General features: G+C 36.4%; 1 protein-coding gene across 5 annotated transcripts in view; it reads right to left on the reverse strand.

The window, feature by feature from the left end:
- Positions 1-304: 304 nt before the first annotated feature.
- Positions 305-18,373, reverse strand: part of GRM8 (glutamate metabotropic receptor 8) — a 326,496-nt gene continuing 308,427 nt past the window's right edge. For 4 of the 5 annotated variants that reach the window (XM_032106709.1, XM_032106708.1, XM_032106711.1 and 1 more), the window contains 2 exons: positions 6,535-6,781; positions 305-1,519 (listed from right to left, as the gene is read on the reverse strand). In XM_032106709.1, the coding sequence (XP_031962600.1) occupies positions 1,470-1,519; positions 6,535-6,781 (297 nt within the window). In that variant the 3' untranslated portion in view covers positions 305-1,469. Of the gene's footprint in view, positions 1,520-6,485; positions 6,782-18,373 lie in introns of all 5 variants that reach the window. The other variant, XM_032106712.1, reaches the window with a different exon arrangement.

The following is an 18,373-nucleotide window of genomic DNA, read 5'->3' on the forward strand; positions in this document are numbered from 1 at the left end:
ATACGTTATAAAAATACATCTGCTGTGAGGATAAAAGCACAAGGAGCTATCCAGGCCAAGTCAGGAGACATAACATTTAATAATCAGCTGCATGTGAAGACCCATTGACTTGATGAAGCACTCTATGGAGTGAAAAAGTCTTACAGAACATCCATCACAGGTATAGTAACAAAGAGGACAGTCCCTATCTGCATGTTTTAAATTCTTTGGAGAGGTTCATTAACACGATAGATATATATGTGATTTTCTCTTTCTCTTTGCATAGTTGTTTCCAACCTCACGCAATGGTGGGAATTAGAAGATGTGAAGATTGTAGATTGGCATTTATTTCTTTGATTTGTAAGTGTTTATAAGGCAATAGTACATATATTCACTAAGCTACTGCTTTCCAAATTCTCCATTGATTTCTCTTCTGTTATTTCAAAGTCACCTTTATTGAGATATGCATCTGCTACATTCCCCTGTCAGAGACAGGATACTAGGCTGCATAGACTTTCAGCTTAATCCAGTCTAGCTGTCATAAAGTCTTACAAACTGTAAGTTCCAGAAATGAAAAGGATCAAAATTATTAGTGGACACTGAAAAATATAATACAATCATACAAAATAATTAGTATCAGGACTCCTTTACTTTACAAACATATAAAATGCACTTACTTTGAGGGTGAGAAGAGGGAAAAAATCCTTTCATTAGAAAATATAATCACAAAGCTTTGAACAGATAAATTCACACACTGCAGAGTACACACACACACGCATGCAGGCAGGCATGCACGTATGTACACACACAGGTGCACACATACACGCATACATACACACATGCTTAGAGTTTACACTGCATTCTTCTGATGCCATGATTATTATTTTATTTGTACACCCACCTTTACTGAACATTCTAAACAAACAATAGACAACAGTGTAAGGACTTTTCCTTAAAACTGCAACAAAACAAGTCTCAACATTTGCAAAACATTCCTTTATTATTAGAAATAAATTATTTTGTATAAAAATTAGCATGCGTTGACCATTGCATTTATTTTAGCATAACCCAGGACTTCAGTCAGCCGTCACAAGAAACAAACTCATCTTCTTTTACGAGTTGAACAATGTAGGACAGGAAAGGAAATTGTCACAATCACAAAAAAGTACTTACAAATATAACATCAGACATGATTTATTTCAACAGCATTTTTTTTTCACAAGCTAACATTTGTTTTCCTTTTGTGATTTGCTTCCTTTAGTGAGTGAACAGTTCAGAAGCTTGACACTCTGTCTCTATGTTATAAAACTGGACTTTTCCTTCCCCTGTCTCTTTTTGCCTTTTGCTCTTGTTTAATCCTTGTTCTTTAGGAGACTGACTATCGATTTGAATGTAGTCTACTGATATTTTCAAGACTGAATTCTGGTGGTGGTAAAGTCTATGTTTGCAAGATCCAGTCCTGCAGATCTTCCAGTGAATTTCATCCCTGCTCAGTTTGCCTGATTGCTGTAACTGACATAAGTTGTCTTGGTAGAGGAGGCTGTAAATCAAAAAAACCAAAAACAAACAACAAAAAAAACAAAGTTCAGGATTTTTAGACTCAAGAGAGGAGAAAAAAACCCCATATTTAGCATTTGAACTCAGACAGTGCCCTACTATATTTCCAAACAATATGGTCCATGTTCATGGAATAAAGAATGTTTAAGGATGTATATATAGCAGTGAGTAAACTGGATCCCAAGTTCTGGGTTCTTCATGACCACTTATTTTGTTTATGACTAGGGAAAGCAGAGGTCAATAGAAGGGAACAATGATGAGTGGTTTCAGCATACCCACAACAGAATTTCAGCATCTGGTATTATTATGTCTGAATTCGATATAAATATTTTTTAGTTTAGAGATTGGATTTTTCTTTCTCTTCTACTCGTTGAAGACAACTTTTCAGCTAGTGGTGGTTTGTCCATCTAGAAGGAGACTTATGCTCCTTGAAAGGAACAAAGCCTAACATAGGAAACACCTCTCCAAATTAGAGAAAAGGAGTAGATAGTCCCTACAGAACATATTATCTGGAGAAAATTATGCTCTCCTTATGTTGATGGCCAGCTGATCATATTTCCTTTTGATCAAAGCTGACACTCCTTGTTCAGAATGAGACAATATGCTGAGAGAATTAAACAGCTCTACTATTACAAAAGTGAACAACTATGAATCTTTTATGAAAGTTTGTTTCAGGTTCTAGCCCTCACATCTTTGCTATTAAAAAAATATAAAAAATATGCTATAAAAATATGACTCAAGTCATATCACTCAAGGTTAATGTAATGGTTGGAGGAGGGAAGTGGTGACATCCGGTCTCGTAGTTAGTTCTCTAATTTTAAATCAATTGGGTACATGGAAAATCAGACTGCTGAGGGACTGAATATCTTTTCTTCTCTATAACAAGGCCTATGTTACAATGCACAAAGAGGAATTTGACTTTCTAAATATGTTTTATATTCTGTCTGCTACAGATATGTTCTGCTTATGATAGTGAAGATTGCAGTTGGCAAGATGAAAATAACAGGATAGCAAAAATGTTGCCTGGTCTATAGATTCAAATTTTCTATTTCCATACCTTTCTTCAATCTCTTTCTTTTTTATATATAGTCTGGTGAGAACTGCTGAGATAGATAGGAAAAGCATTCTTCATGCTAACTCCTAAATTCAGCCCAACAATCTGATGATTTGTGAAGAACAGACTACAGAAATTGAGAAATGACAGTTTCTCTCCTCTGCATCAAAAATTAAACTAAATAAAGGATCACTAAAACTGATGCAAATTAATAGTGGTTAGTATAAATAATTAAGTTTACTTCTTGATTTTTTGTCATGTTTTAGATTTTCTGAGCAATTTGAATCTAATACTGCATTTGCCATTTTTTAAAGACACAACAGAACCAGACCAGTTTAATTTATCTATTACTGTAATCTTTTCCCCTAAGAATGTATATATAAGAATAAATAATCAAAAAAAGCTGAAAAACGTAATATTTCTTACTTTCATTTGCACAGGTAGCTCCAGCACCTCGTGTCTGGAAAAAGCTAATTCATGAAAGGACTGCTTTTGGCACACAAAGCAAGTCTTTCTCATAGTTGATTACAACATTTGAGCACCAACATGAAATAGCTTTATTTGCATGCATTGGGACACTTGAAGCAAATATAGCCTCATTTCCATCTTTCAGATCTTTCAGATGGGATGTACTGCTCCTGTCTGAACTCTCTCATGCTCCCACAGCTGGATTTCTGAGAGGATTCTATTTTTTCTTTTGCCCTGCTAAGTTCCTGCACAAAATAATGCAGGATTGATGAAATGGCACCAAGTTCTTCAACTACAGAAGGATATTTTTCCTAGCTAATAAATAACAGATAAATGCACATCTGCAAACTCTGCACATTTCAGAACAAAAGGACAGAAAGATCAGAGCCATTTTTCTTCCCCTTTCCCTGAAAGTAGGGTCAGATATATGATCAGGTTAAGTGAGCTTACCACATTATCCTGTATGAGCTGAGTTCTGTGATAACTTTACATATGCATGTTTTCAGCCCACAGCAATGTAACACAATCAAATTTATCACAACTCAGTAATCTGAATAATGTGAGCATGTTTGCAAGAAGCTCAAAATACAAAAATAATAGTTACTACACCTCAGCTGATATAGAGTAATTTGTTAAATTGCTGTAACTTTGTTGGGTATCTGAGAATTAAACAGTTTTGATAGGATTAATCTAGAGCTGTCAACAAACAAAAATTATCTAGTTGAGTTCTGAGTGTTGTTACTTTAAAAAATGATAGCACAGGAATTTAATGTAGGCAGTAGTTTGAAATATATTAAAACTAATCTCATCTCCAAACAATGTTTGGGCCTTTTTACTTGATAAATATTGCATGTGTCTTTATAGTTATGTGGAATAAGTCTAGAGTTCATGTTTGGGGATCTGAAAACTTCAGCAGCTGGTGTCCTTCTCTTTAAGACTGTTAGCATTTCACAATAATAACATGAACCACATTTGGCAAGCCTAGATGACCAGAAAAAGTAACGGGCTTGGCTCAAAATATTTCTGGAAATGAACATTTTTTTACAGCTGCAGTCATTACTTTGCTGTTGGAATGAAACAAAAAGAAAAAGAAGAAAATAAAGAGAATTTAAAGCAATTTATAATTATTATTATGATCTGACCCATATTCATTTAATGTACTTGTCATTGCCTTCTGCAACCGCACCTGAACAGGTTTTTTCCTGTTTCCCAGAAGCAATTTGTTTTCCACTGAATGTGGACCTACTTCCACAAATAAACCCATGAACGCAGGCGTGTGGAAGACAGCATAGAATAACATGTGTTACATGGAACAGGGCAAACTAGATGGAGCAGAGCTGTCTCTGGGTGGGAAGTAAAAGGGATTACATGACTACCTCACCCTATTTCTCACCTAGTTATGAGCACTGCTGTCATTAGTAGTATTTGTGCTTGGTAAATGGGGGGCAACACTCACGGCCCACTTCTGGTACACTAGGAGTAGACTGATATTTTGCAGTCAGTTTCATATACTGTCACTGAAAAGAAAGATCTACCTCACATGGAGTCAGTGCAAGAAAAAATTTTGTGGTGTCAAGAAGTTGTTACTAGTGACCTAGTGAAAAGGACATATACTGCATTGTGCACTTATAATTCACAGGAACCTTCAAAAGTTTTGACAACAACTATTTCAGGGAAGAGAGAAACCCATCTTGAGGTCTAGAACTCAATTACATAGGGAGAGCTTTCTGGAGTTCAAATGACTTGACTGAATTTTTGCCTATGAAGCATTATGATGGATGAAAGCCTAGTCAGGATATACTCCTAGTGAGGTCAAAATTATATAGATGTGTTACTGTTAAAATCATGTTTAGAGCACAGTAAATAAGCATTACCCTGCATACAAACACTACTGGAGAAGCAGACTGGTTTCCAGTAGCATCTGTTTCTATGAATTATGCATAATCATAGCTTAAGGAATACCAAACACAGCATTTCTTAATTAGGTACAGTAGATAAACTGATCAGATACCCAAGACTTTATTAACACTCTTTCTCACCCTACTGTGAAAACCCTCCTTTATCCTCTCCTCAGAAGTTTGTCATTTTGCACACTCGGCAAAATCCACCTCTCTTTTCCTTCTCTTTTGGAGACTTGTGAAGACTTGCAAAATTATTGAGTCTTTCATATTTCTATTCTGTTATTCAATCCACAAAGAATTTCTATGCTTTTCTTGTTTGTCCTTTGTTACATGTCACAATCTGAAGCTGTATAAACCCATAGTTCACTCTAGCAGTTTTACACATTTTGAACGGTCATGAGTTTTTCCAGTGAAACAGTTTGTACTCAGTATCCTCCATGCATCAGCAACTATAGTATGGTAAACTTATGGGCTACTTTTAAATAGTCTTCAATCTTGCAAACTCTGATAGAGTTCAGTGGGGGTTGCATTTTTCAGAAATAAGTACAATATTTTAATGCAAACTTGGTATTGCCTCGTTTCAGTGTGCTTAAACAAAATAGTACTATTTAATCACCTATCGCTATCATCAAAAAGTAATAAAAATTAAAAATAAACCATGCTGTTTGCAGTAAAATGACTGAGAAACTTAGCTGTTACAGCTGCTGCCCATCTAATGTGACATCTAACTTCTCAATAGAAAACAATTCTCCATTGCTAAGCACTGGGGTAAGGTTAATGTCTCTGCTCGTATTTGATTATTATTGTTACTATGAAGTCCAGTTGATAAGATGATATGTTATGTGGTGGAATGGAAGCTGTAACCTCTGTTGTCTTCTATACCAGAGCAACTTAGAAATGTAGCAAGATTCAAGAACTTTCCTGACATGGGAAAGAATTTTTTTCCCATTACAAACCTACGATATATCAGAACATGTAATGATTAAGCTTCATATGAATTATCACGATATTGTACCAAGATGAGTAAGACCACAACAAAAACCTGGATGGCAAGCGTTATTCTGGGAAGTGTTAGTCATGAGTTGTGATAAAAGAACAATCCAACAAATATTAAGGTAAAAAGATAAAAACCATTCTTTTCACTTCCTTATCTGACTTCAAAATAAAAACAATGTTAGCTGTTTTCATTATAGATTTTTTCAACAGCCTTTGAGTTTTGAATATACAATGATGACCATAAATACACCTCATGAACTGTCAGGACATACCACTGGCACAGCAATGTACAACACATCAAAATAGCACTAGCTAAAACAAATAATTTTTAAAAGATGTGGCTTTTCAAAATCTGCTTGTGCTTTTTTTTTTTTCCTACTAGCCTCCTGCGAAAATCAATTTCTTGGAAACAACTCTAGACATTCCTGAATTCAGCAGTACATGTCTGACACATCTCTGGATTCATGCAGAACAAGCAACAAAAATAATTAGGTTTTTTATTAAAAGAAAGTGCATTCTTGTGAACGTACATCTATTAAGATGTGCTGCCACTCTTGACCAAGTCTACAGATGACTTACTGTTGGTTTCAAGACTTTCACAGAGTTCAGTCTTGACTTCGCCATTTGGTCTGTCGTTTCCTTTTTGTGTCAGTTTGCTTTGCATTGTAGCAGCTGTCACTACAGCCTTGAAGCTCCGCTTCCGTTTTTGAACATTCTGCTCTGGATGAAAAATGATAATATAAACCTTGGGCATGTAGAGCATGCCCAGAGACACAGAAGCACTTAAACTCATGGAGATAGTAAGTGTTGTTGTCTGGATGTACATCTGGGGAAGGAAAGAAACAACAACATAAAAGTCATTGTTATATTGATTTAATATAAGAAGGAAAACAAAGAAATTATCTTAAAAGTACTATCTGGAAAGGGAACATACATCAAAAGGACCCTTGGCTTTGGTTGCTTTTAATTATAGCTAAGTATGGCTGTTTCCTGTTGGGTTTGTAACCTTAAGAGTAGGCAGTTGAAACAACCCAATATTCATGAAATTTCATTCTCATAAAAGTATCAAAGATGCTGCAGAAAACACATTTTTAGAAAAAAACCAGCATGCCTGGACAAGAAAATAGGAACAATAGAGATACCCTTGTGTCATCTATTTTAACAGACAGAAGCCTCTACACCAATATGCCATATGGTGATTCAACAGTGTGCAGCATGGCTCAACTGACAGTAGCATAATGAAGAATCTAATGAAATCTTTTGTATAGTCTGTGAGTTTCAAGCTGGGGAAAAAAAAAGTTTTCCACAGTGGTGCTTGAATATTCCTGTGTGTTGGAGGATTGGTTTTTTGTTTGGTTTTTTTGTTTGTTTTCCATCCTACTTTTGAATTCTAATCACAATTCTCCATTGGCACACCAGAAAGTTATTAATATGTCATGGTCATAACTAAGAAATCAGAAAATTGTGGAACCATGAAATTACCTCACAGAAGACATCAGTTCCCCATAGATACAAAGGAAAAATCTGGCATTTCAGAGCAAGTCTGTCTATTTTTTGTTATCACCTACAAAAAGAAGGGAACTCTGGTCTTCCATAATACCATAAAAGAAAATTACAATGATCACTCCATAAGAACAGCAGACCGAAGTTTCTATTTGAAGAAGTATTCAGCTGGTATATTAGCAATACCAATTGTAGTTCTGCTCAACATTTATTTTTTCTTAGGAAATTATTTTTTATTAGCCATATTATGAACAAAAAATTACTTTACAGTTCTGTGTTAAGTAGGAAATCTCTCAGTAATCCTTGCTATAATGAAAAAGATACTGAAGTAAAACATCCTCAGTGCCTTGGCAGACAATTCAGTGACATTATTGTCAGGCATGATTTTAAGCACTGGCCAACACCATCACATTAACCTGAAGATAAGGTGGTAAGTCTGTCTGCAATGTCAGCTTCAGATCATCATTTTTTATGAAGTGCCCTTGGGTGACTTGGCCCTTGGCAGAAAAGTAGAGATATAATAAACTGTTGTGCACTATTATAGTTGAACATTTTTAATGCCTTTCAGCCTACAAAGTTTTTCCATTAGATAATTTCTCCTTAGAGATCACAAATAAACTGTGCTCTCTCACTTAAAGCAATCTTAGGTAAGAAAAAAACACGGGTTCTCAACCACCTAATAAAGTAACTGTATAAATGAACAGAAATACAAATACTATGCCAAATACTACATAAAAGGAAGGATAGTCCAATCTACTCTTCAAGAAAACACTAACAATTCTTCAAAATCTGTAAAGACTTCAACCGGCTTTCAGGGACAGCACCAGACTGAAAAGACAATCAGGACTGTCTTTCTGTTGTACTGAGGAAAGTTATAGGAGCAACACCTTCCCTCATTTCAATCATACATCAATTCAATACTTGAGGAAATAATATACTCTTTTCTCACACCAGTGAAATAATTCCATTCCTTTCAATCTCCAAAATGACAGTGGTGTGCCTGAAAGCAGAGCTATATTGTGCATGAACATTTCTAATGAAAACATTACATGGACACATTAATAAATAGTTTTTTCCAGACTTCTGTGGAAGGACCTCTGTGCAGATGCATGTTCACATGCAGACAGCACCAACACATCTGTTTCTCCCTGAACCAAATTGACTGATCTCCAAACAAACTGGTACAGCAGTGGCTTTTAGGGTTAAGCATTGCTCTAAGTGACGTTCAAAAGCAAAAGTATTTTGGTTCCTAAGGATGAATATATTTCCTAATGGGATTTTCAAAACTGAAATCATTGCAAGCAATACATTTCAAAAACTGTATTGTGTATGAAAGTTCCATTAAACACAAAAATTCTTTTTGAAGCCTTAACATTTTTTAAAATCCAAGTCATAGCAGTTAAGTGCCTACCTAAGCCTCACCCATGCATTCTGTAACAATGCCTGGCATTTAAATATGTTTCGGAGTTTTTATTTCTTATCAACTACACAAGTTCTAAGACTTTCTCTCCTGGTTCAGTGTAAGAGTGGCATGATAAAAAGGATAAAGCTCTGAATCTTATAGGATAAAATACATGCATTAATTTAATAGTAACATTAACAAATCTATACATTATAGTAGATCTCAATGATCTTTTTTTGCAATAAGAGGTGCCACAGTGCCAAGATCTTATAAATACTAAAGAGGTTTCTCTTAGTATATCAACGTCAGCTTGAAGGTTTGCAATCAACTAATCTTCATAAACGAAACAACTCTAAATCTCATCATACACTGAAATAATAAGAGCCCATGGATTTCAACACAGGTATTTTTCGTTAGATATGTCATTACATCTAATCTATTTTCTGTGGATTTAATTAATGACCAGCACAACAGCCTATTTTGAAAAATCCAAATCACAGTTTCATGTTGCCGATTACAGTTCATATGCAATGGGGTTTATTTCTAATGATTGCTCTGTTTCTGAACCATCACTGTAATTATTGAAATATTAACAGTTTTCAAATTGTGAATATAGTCTTTAAAGGGCTTCAGACTCTGGAATCTTGTCTTTCTTGGATCACCCATACTACTTACTCTTTAATGAAGCCAATTAGAAAGAAGGGCTTAAAGACACTTACAAGACCTTGAGAGAAAGGCTTTGAACATATATTAATGTACACATCGTGTGTGCGCGTACCTCAGTCTGACTTCATAGGCTAATGCAATTGCATACTCAGCTGGAGGCTGAGTTGTCCATGACAGTCTGAGTCTGATTCCTTTTCCTACTGTAATCATAGAATAGTTAGGGTTGGAAGTGACTTTTAAAGGTTCTCTAGTTCAGTCCCCCTGCAGTAAGCAGGGATATCTTCAACTAGATCAGGTTACTAAGAGCACCAGACAACCTGACCTTGAATGTTTCCAGGCATGGGGCATGTACCACATCTCTGGTTAAACTGTTCCAGTGCTTCACCACCCTCACCATAAAAAAATCCTTAATACTAGTCTGAATTAACCCTCTTTTAGTTTAAAACCATTACCCTTTGTCCTATTGAAACAAGCTCTACTACTTTTTTAAGTGGTGATTTGCAGGCTGAGAGTCTGTTCACAGGACAGGAATGTCTCTTGCATTTAATTTTTCCTGTCTTTGGAATCCCCATTCTTGCAGCCCGATGAAGCCCAAGTCTAGCAAACAGGATACCACACACTTGGCTTGACTTTTGTCTGACTCTTACCTTGTTTTATTCCTGACAAGGGGACAATGATGTTTTATGGCTGTGCATTCTGGGTACTTTTATTATTCTGGGAACATAACTACCTGTAACTTTTACAGAATTAGCTGCTCTAAAAATCAAGGAACAACAAAAGTAGTTCAGTTTAATAAGATATGAGGTCTGAATAATTTTTCATGTGTTTCACAGTGGTAGCTCACTCAAACTTAGAGGAGAATAAAGGTCCCTTTTTTACTATGATTCATAGTTACACAGAAATGAATTTCAGCACTCCTCACACTAAAATCCCTTCTGAACTACAAACTTTTTGTCCAATAATGCCTTTCATAAATGTAACAAAGACTGCTATATCTATTCTCCTTGTTCTTGACAGTCAGAGGATATGTCAGAAAACGAAAATCATGGTAGCACAAGAAAAAAAACCCTTTAAACTACAGGAAAAACTTGAGGTCTAAATAACTTTCTGTCTCCATCCTTCACCTCAGCCCCACCCCAGAACTGATACAAGACTTCTTATGCACAATTTTAACCTCCACAATCGACAAAAGATTCCTCACAATAGATAGTCTCTCATATGAAAGATTTAGATCCCCACTCAGACACATGATCTCTCTATCCCACAGGTGACCTGGACCCTTTCCTCATCAGAAGGATACTACAAGTTTGGTAATACAGCCTTCAGATTATCCTAACTCAGCAGCTGAAATACATAATGGCCATTGATTCTAGGACTATGTATCTCATATCTTTCTACTTTGAAACTTAAAATATTACATAGGAAAGACTGGGCCAATGAAACACACTATTTTAGTAAAGCCAGATACTCTGATGAGTTCTTGAGTTTGAAAGTACTTAAACTGAATTGCCTTCTTGGTAACCTGAAAAATTTCTATGCATCAAAGCAAGTGTGTGCACTGAATTGTCCCAGTGCAGGCAGCTGAATGACTGCCTCTCAGCTAGGCTTTCCTGCTTGGAAATAAAATATCCCCCAAGTCCCCTGTAGTGTCTCATCAGTTTGGTGCTTGCTGAGGCTTAGTTCAACACAAAGCAACTACTTTCACTAAGGGAAAAAAATTGTGGTAATGTCACAACCTTGTCCAGATTGCTTCCTTGTTTTGAGTCCTCCCCTATTTTTACATGTAAGATAATAGTCAGGGTCTCTCCAGAATTGTTGATTTGCTCATGCTATTTATTTTTCTCTTCTCAGTTTTAATAAGTCAAATACAGTCAAACAGACTCCTACCCAGTCTGTTCCCTAATCTGGTTTTAATAGTATATCCTGGAAAGGCGGAACATATGGCTATTGTGATGCCTTGAGTAAATTGAATCTGTTTACCACTTTGGCACAAGTTCTCTAATTCCTGGTAGTTGTAAGAACACAGATGAAAAAGTCCAGCAGTGAGTGAAGTGCTAAACCACAGAGGGAAGTCTTGGTACGTCTCAGACTATGAGTGTGCCTAGCATAGATTCAACTCAGCTACTTGCAGTCCAAAGAGAAGTGGATGCTTGAAGAGACACAGCTGGTCTAATGACTTTCAATGGCTAATTCTATACAATTTGCCCTTTAGAGGCCTCTTTCTCCACAGGATAGAGCAATAGCCTTAGTATCAAACACTGGAGTTTGAACCGTCCTGCTGAGACAGATAAATACAAGCACTCTTGAATATGTCCCACATCGCTGGTAACAGAGCAGAAGATTGAATTATGATTTAATTTTTCCTTTATCCTTGTTATCAAATTCTTTATATCTCTTATGTGAATCTTCTCAGCTGCTTCAGCCACTTCCATATTTTAAGGCCAGAACCGCAGCAAGCTTCGTTTCCCAATAGTTTTACTTGATCTCATTCCCTCCTTCCACTCTTTCCTTCATTCTCAGCTGCTAGAAGCCTTTACCAGATCACTTCTGTCCAGGAGATAAACAATACATCATAAAATGAAGATACATATCACCTATCTACAGGCATCCCTCATATTGGGAAAGACAGCAAAATGTGCCTTCTTTCTTTGTGGTGGAGACAACATGAGTCTTTTTATTCCCAGGAAAACACTGAAAGCATTCATAGCCATCTTCCCTGTGCTGCAGAATGTAGAAGGTTTAGGAAAAAGACAGTCCTTTTCTTCTTTTAAAGTAATGAACATGCCATACACTACAATTACTTTTGTGTGTGCTGCTGCTTGCTGAAGAGTTGACTGGCTGACAAAAATTGTTTCACAGTCATGTTCACAAATTAAAAAGAAACACCATGCAATGGATTCCACACCAAAGCAACGAGAAAAATACTAGATACAGGTAAATAGATATGAAATACATTTGAAACCAGGAGAATGTAAACAGGGAGGCAACAATGCTGGCAAGGTGCCAATAACTGACCAAAGAATTCATGCTTCTCTGCAGAACCCCATAAGCTGACACCTACAGGTTTTTATTGCTTTCAGTGCAAAACGCACTTTTCTATCTTGACCTGTGGGAAGAAAATTTTTTGAATGAAAACAGGTACAAGTCAGTCATTGTTTAGCTCATATAACAAGCTTATTTTCCAGGTATAAGATAAACCTCACTGTATGAGTCTTCTTCAAACATTTGTTCAGTTAGAAAACGTGGGAAGCTACATTACTTATATATTTTTTAGCCTTTTAAAAACATTCCTTACCAAACTAGCAATTAAAACGAGGCTTAAAGAAGAAATGTGAAAGCCTTCTCACAAACATGAAAGTACAACATTCATTAGATTATTATCTCAAGAAGTAAATGTAGGCTATGATTCTTCACACAGCAGAAGAAAACAAGTGCTGAAAAAGCATATAATCTTTATTTTTATTCTTAAATTTCTGTTGCTTCCAGAAAGTTATGAGAAAGGAAAGCTCTAATAACAGATTTCAAATTAAATGTGTTCCACATTTAAAAAGTATGAACTTCCATTAAAGCTTGGATGTGAGAGGAGCTATAAAAGCTTGGAGGAGTCTTAGCGGAACATGTATATAAGTGCATTTCAGAAACTGAATTATGGTGACTAGTTCAATTCAGATTTTTCACTTAACTCTAATTTTGACCTTACCTGCAATATTTATAAGTATTCCCTTTCTACCCATAAATTATTTTATTCAAAGAAAGGAATTGCCTTACTAGGTCTTTTTTTATCATTGTATTTATTATTTTAAGGTAAATAGATACAGAGAACTTAGAGATGAGAACTGCAAAGTTTGCATTGCATAGCCTTCCTTCCAAAGTTTTATTTCACCTCAGGTCTAAAGCTAACCTTAGTTCACCCAAACATTTCCCAGTGATTTCTCAATACCTGATTTTAGCACAAAACTACACTAGGACAGTTTTGTCCCAAACAAAGGGGAGGGGAGAGGAGGGAAGGGTTCAAGGAGATTTTATTGTGGCCTTTCAGTATATAAAAGTGGGGGGGTTGGGGGGAGAGTGGGTAAGAGAGACAGAGAGAGACTTTTTACCAAGGCCTGTAGTGACAGGAAAAGGGAAATAGTATTACCCTGAAAGAAGGTAGATTTAGACTGAAGATAAGGAAGAAATTTTTTGCAGTGAGGGTGAGACACTGGCACAGGTTGTCCAGAGAAGTTGTAACTGTCCAAGTTAACTGTGTTCCAAGACCAGGCTGGATGGGGGGGCCCTGAGCAACCTGGCCTAGTGAAATATCTCCTTGCCCATGGCAGGGGGGTTGGAACTAGATGATCTTTAAAGGTGCCTTCCAACCCAAACTTTTCTATGATTCCATGATTCATAGCAACATGGCACTTTCTTAACATGGCAGACAATAATGTCAGTTGTCATTTCTGTTGGCAAATGTAATCTCTTATCAAAACATTCTAGAAAACCAGATTTTTTTATTGGTTTAATTCCTTGTTTTTCCTTCTCTTCCCTTTGCTTGTTTCCATATGCCAGTTTCAGATGCTTTAGCTCCTCCAAAACTGCTAATTTCAAAAAGCATTCTGTTGATGTGCAACCCCTGTAGACAGTTTTACAGATAACATCACACAACATTGGAATCAGAAATTATGTTGGTTTTTGGTAAAAGTTGGAGAAGATTAGACAAACAAGTGTTGTATTATCAAACATTCTACTCATTGGAAATAAGCAACATTATTGAAGGGAAAGAAATGTTCAGCTTTACTTCATCTGCAACATTTACTGCATTTTATACTAAACTAGTAATAAACTAAAGTCTGATTCTTCACTGTGTTCCATCCTCAGGATATACATATCATGGAAAATCCTAAGTACTGCCTTGCAGACTTTCAAAGTAATTTAAAATATCAGTATGTAAATTGATTTTTTTTCCTCTCCTAAAGTCTCATAATATAATTAATTTTTTCTTCTCCTATATCACACTATCATATAGCTAGCATATACCACAGCACAAAATTTATTGCAGTATTATGGTTTTTAAAGTCCATGTGAGTCATACCTTTCATCAACCTTACTACAAATAGAGCCACAGTTTTCAGTAATTGACCAAAGACTAATGTCTCTTGTAATGTGCATGTCAGTCCTGATAGTCAGGAATACTGAGCTCCAAAAGGTCAAATAGAAATTTAACACTAATTTTTTGTACAGATAAGCTAAAATACCTCCAAACACAAGTAAAAAAAAGAACAAAAAACCATAAAAACATATTGGAAAAAGACTGTGCTGAATGGAAAAAACTGAGGAATGAGATTAATTAAATTAATTCTTATTTATACATTAATTGAATCTTCAACATAATGTACAAGTAGGATTTTTATGGTATGTTGTGTTACATTTATGATCTTCTTATTGACAAAATGTTAAGCAAAGAATTTGTTTGTCTAATTAAAATCTTAACAGCCTACGCAAAATCATAACAAATCTTATTATTAATCCAGTTACAATTATCCTAGCTTTTACTTTTCAAATTATTATTACAGGAAAATCTCATTAATAATGTAGCTAAATCTGTATATACATAAACTTTTGAGTATCAATCCCTTTTCTCCAGTGAAACACACCCAGTCCCTGCTGCTCTGGTTCCTAAGGCCAACAGATTCAGCCTTCCGCAAGATAAATAGAAGGAAGAGAAAATTGTGTTAAAAAGCCAGTATCCCAAGTCCTTGATGTTGATGTCTGGTATTCCTTCCTTCTTAGCTTTGGGTCAGGCTGAGGTTGTATTTACACATTTTCTAACACTGTGCCCTTATTTCCTCTTTTTTAAAAACGAGATCTCCTCTAAATTATCTCCACCAATTAACTGCTTATTGATTGAAATTAAGTCCCAGTTACTTTGTTACTGAGTCATTTTACAGGTTTGTTAGATCTTTACCATGTACAGTATTCAGAGACCTAAGCTGAAACAAGTTTGGCAGCACTCCCCACTGCTGGACAATTGTTACCACAGCCATCACAAGCTCAAGATACTAAAAAAAATATATTCCAAAAGCCCATATTGACAGGTCAATATAAAGCCTGCAGCCTTTTTCTATTAACAACACACCCCCCCATACATATTTATTAAGCAATATCTGGGTATTCTATAAAGGCTTATTTCCAACTTTATTTGATAAAAAATACTCCTTTATTATAAGATTTCCAAAGAGCCTTCAAATTACTTTCATATTACTTTCAAATACAGCAAAATTAAAATTCTCTTTTGTCAAATACATTCTAACTTGCACAACCTATCTAGATGAGATACAGTATCATTTAGAGGACAATTTTACTTTTGCATTTTTATCACTTTCACAAAACTTTATTTTCTATAAGTGGTTTATTATTAATTAGGTCTTCAGGTATCTACTTTGAATGCAGATTGAATTTACCCTAAAGCTAAAAAACTAGCAAATGTGGCAGGTGGACTATTTAAAATAAATTCATGTCAATTCAAACATTTTCAATTACAGTCCCTTTGAAAACATGGGAGCCGCATTTCAGAACACTTTACACTCAAGGACCCAGTTGACAAGCCCAAAATTGTCACTTTCACATGCATAATTGACTAGAGATGAAAAACGGAAAGCAAGACTGCCTTATAGTGAACTAAGGAAAGACGTTGCCAATAAAAATTAAAATATATGGTCTGAATTTAATTCAAATACCAGGATTAAAATAAGAACAAAATGTTCTGCTATAACACAAAGGCCATTGATGTTGACTGACACATTCTTATAATTAGAATATATCACTGAGTAGAAATTTTTTCTTGTCCAGGTTTGAATTACATTGAGTATTAAAATTCTGGTTTTTTAAAATTAGGAATGCTTACTGAAGATCTATTACCTATGCTCATAATGCATAGAAAAAGGTTAACCCTAAGTGCTGGTTTATTAGACTATTAACTACATTTAGTTTCTTTTTTTCTGAAGTCTTTTAAATATGCGTAACACCTGAGCTAAAGAGATAACTGTGGTCTAGAAACACTGTAAAATGGCCTCTAACTCTGTAATAATTAACTTGGTACTAGGTTTCATTTTAAAATGTGTTTGCTTATTATTATGCTGCTTATGTGTTGCACACATAGCTTAAGTGTCAGGGTTTAAATACCTGATAGAGACAAAAATTAAGTGAAGTACACTTGCTCAGAAGATAATTTTATTTAGCATCTTCAAGTGGGGCATAATTAAGTTACTCTGTCATACAAAATGATGGAGGCTTAAATAAGTGTCATAGGTTAGCAAGCATAGTCCCGGAAGGGACGTCCTTGCTAAGGGGTGCTTACAGTTTCCTCTGGAAACTGATAGAACCTATCAGCTGGCCAGTTTGAATATGGACAATTCTCTAAGCCACTTAAAGTTGTGATCACCTCTGTGATCCACATTTAAGAATAGGCAAACTCCCCCTCCAAGCTCTCTCTCGTTTCCGGCGCTGGGACAGGTGGCTGCAGGCCCCGAGTGGGGGCCAGCGGGCCCGGCCAGGCCCTGCTTGGGCCAGGCCGGGCCGGGCCACGGCCATCCTGAAGCCATGGACCTGTTCCAGTTGTGGAACCCCCCCCACTGCCTTGCCGTGGGCAGCCGGAGCGGCTCGGCTCTCCCCCCTCTCCACTGCGATAAGAAAAATTCAACATTCCAGCTGCAAAGCTGCAAGGCCGAGGTGAGATTAACCCTTTTTACTGCTGTGAAGAGCTGAAAACCTGAGGGAAGAGAGAGAGGAGATGCTTAAAGCTGAAATTCTTTTGTGAAGCTATGATATACCAGAGTATCCTGTTGTAATTTCATGAAGATATGGGGGGTGGAGTGTTCAACTCGTGAGCAGAAGCACCTGCGCTGAGATAGGCAGATGCTGACGCAGCTGTAATTTCATGAGAAGTTTGGACAGGGAGAGATGAACCAGATGAGGACTTTTGCTCCAAATGGGAAAGGAGAAAACCTCAGTCCGTAGAGATGAACCAGATGAGGACTTTTGCTCCAAATGGGAAAGGAGAAAACCTCAGTTCCTAGAGATGCTCCCAGAGATAGTCCTAACGATGAAGATGATGAAGACCCTTTGCTCCCAGGGAAGGAGAAGGGCCTCTGTTTTTGTTTCTGAACGGCTCAACCTTAAAATTGTACCCCAAAAAACTTCAAGAGTGGACCCTCGAAAGCAGTTGCGGGAAAAGCTGCAAGTCGGGGGAAAGGACTCACACGCAGGCAGAGAGACTCCTCTTCCTAAATGGACTGAACAATATTTGGAAGTGGGCGGCTGTCTCGTTGTGATAATGTTTTCATAGCATGAGCAAGAAGAGACTTCTCTTTCTAAATGGACTGAACAAGGTTATTATGGAAGTGGTAAACAGACTGAACATCTTAAGGGTTGTCTTTTCACATTGTCAGTGGGAGAAGGGAGGAAGGTGGGGGGAGGAGGAGAGTTCTGAAGGTGGTATAATTTTTTTTCCTTCTTCTTTTAGGTCTGTTAATAAACTTCTTTATATTCTTTCAAGTTTGGTGCCTGCTTTGCATTTCTCCTAATTCTTATCTCACAGAAGATAAACAGTAATGAGTATTTTGGACCAAACCACTACACTAAATAACAGCTGGTTACCCCAATGGCTGTACAACTGAAGGGCAGCCTTTGGCAGAAAAAGCTGTACAAACACAATCAATACATTATGCTAATGGGAACAATGTAATGAGCAAGGAAGCAGCTAAAACAGAATGACAAAAAGAAAAACAAACAATCAAACATGTCCCTGCAGCCCTTAGCAAGCGTTTCAATTGCAATTTGTGAACAGAAATCTTACAACGGCTGTACTCA

Source organism: Corvus moneduloides, chromosome 4 (assembly GCF_009650955.1).
Source record: "Corvus moneduloides isolate bCorMon1 chromosome 4, bCorMon1.pri, whole genome shotgun sequence".
In the NCBI taxonomy this organism is placed as follows: Eukaryota; Metazoa; Chordata; class Aves; order Passeriformes; family Corvidae; genus Corvus; species Corvus moneduloides.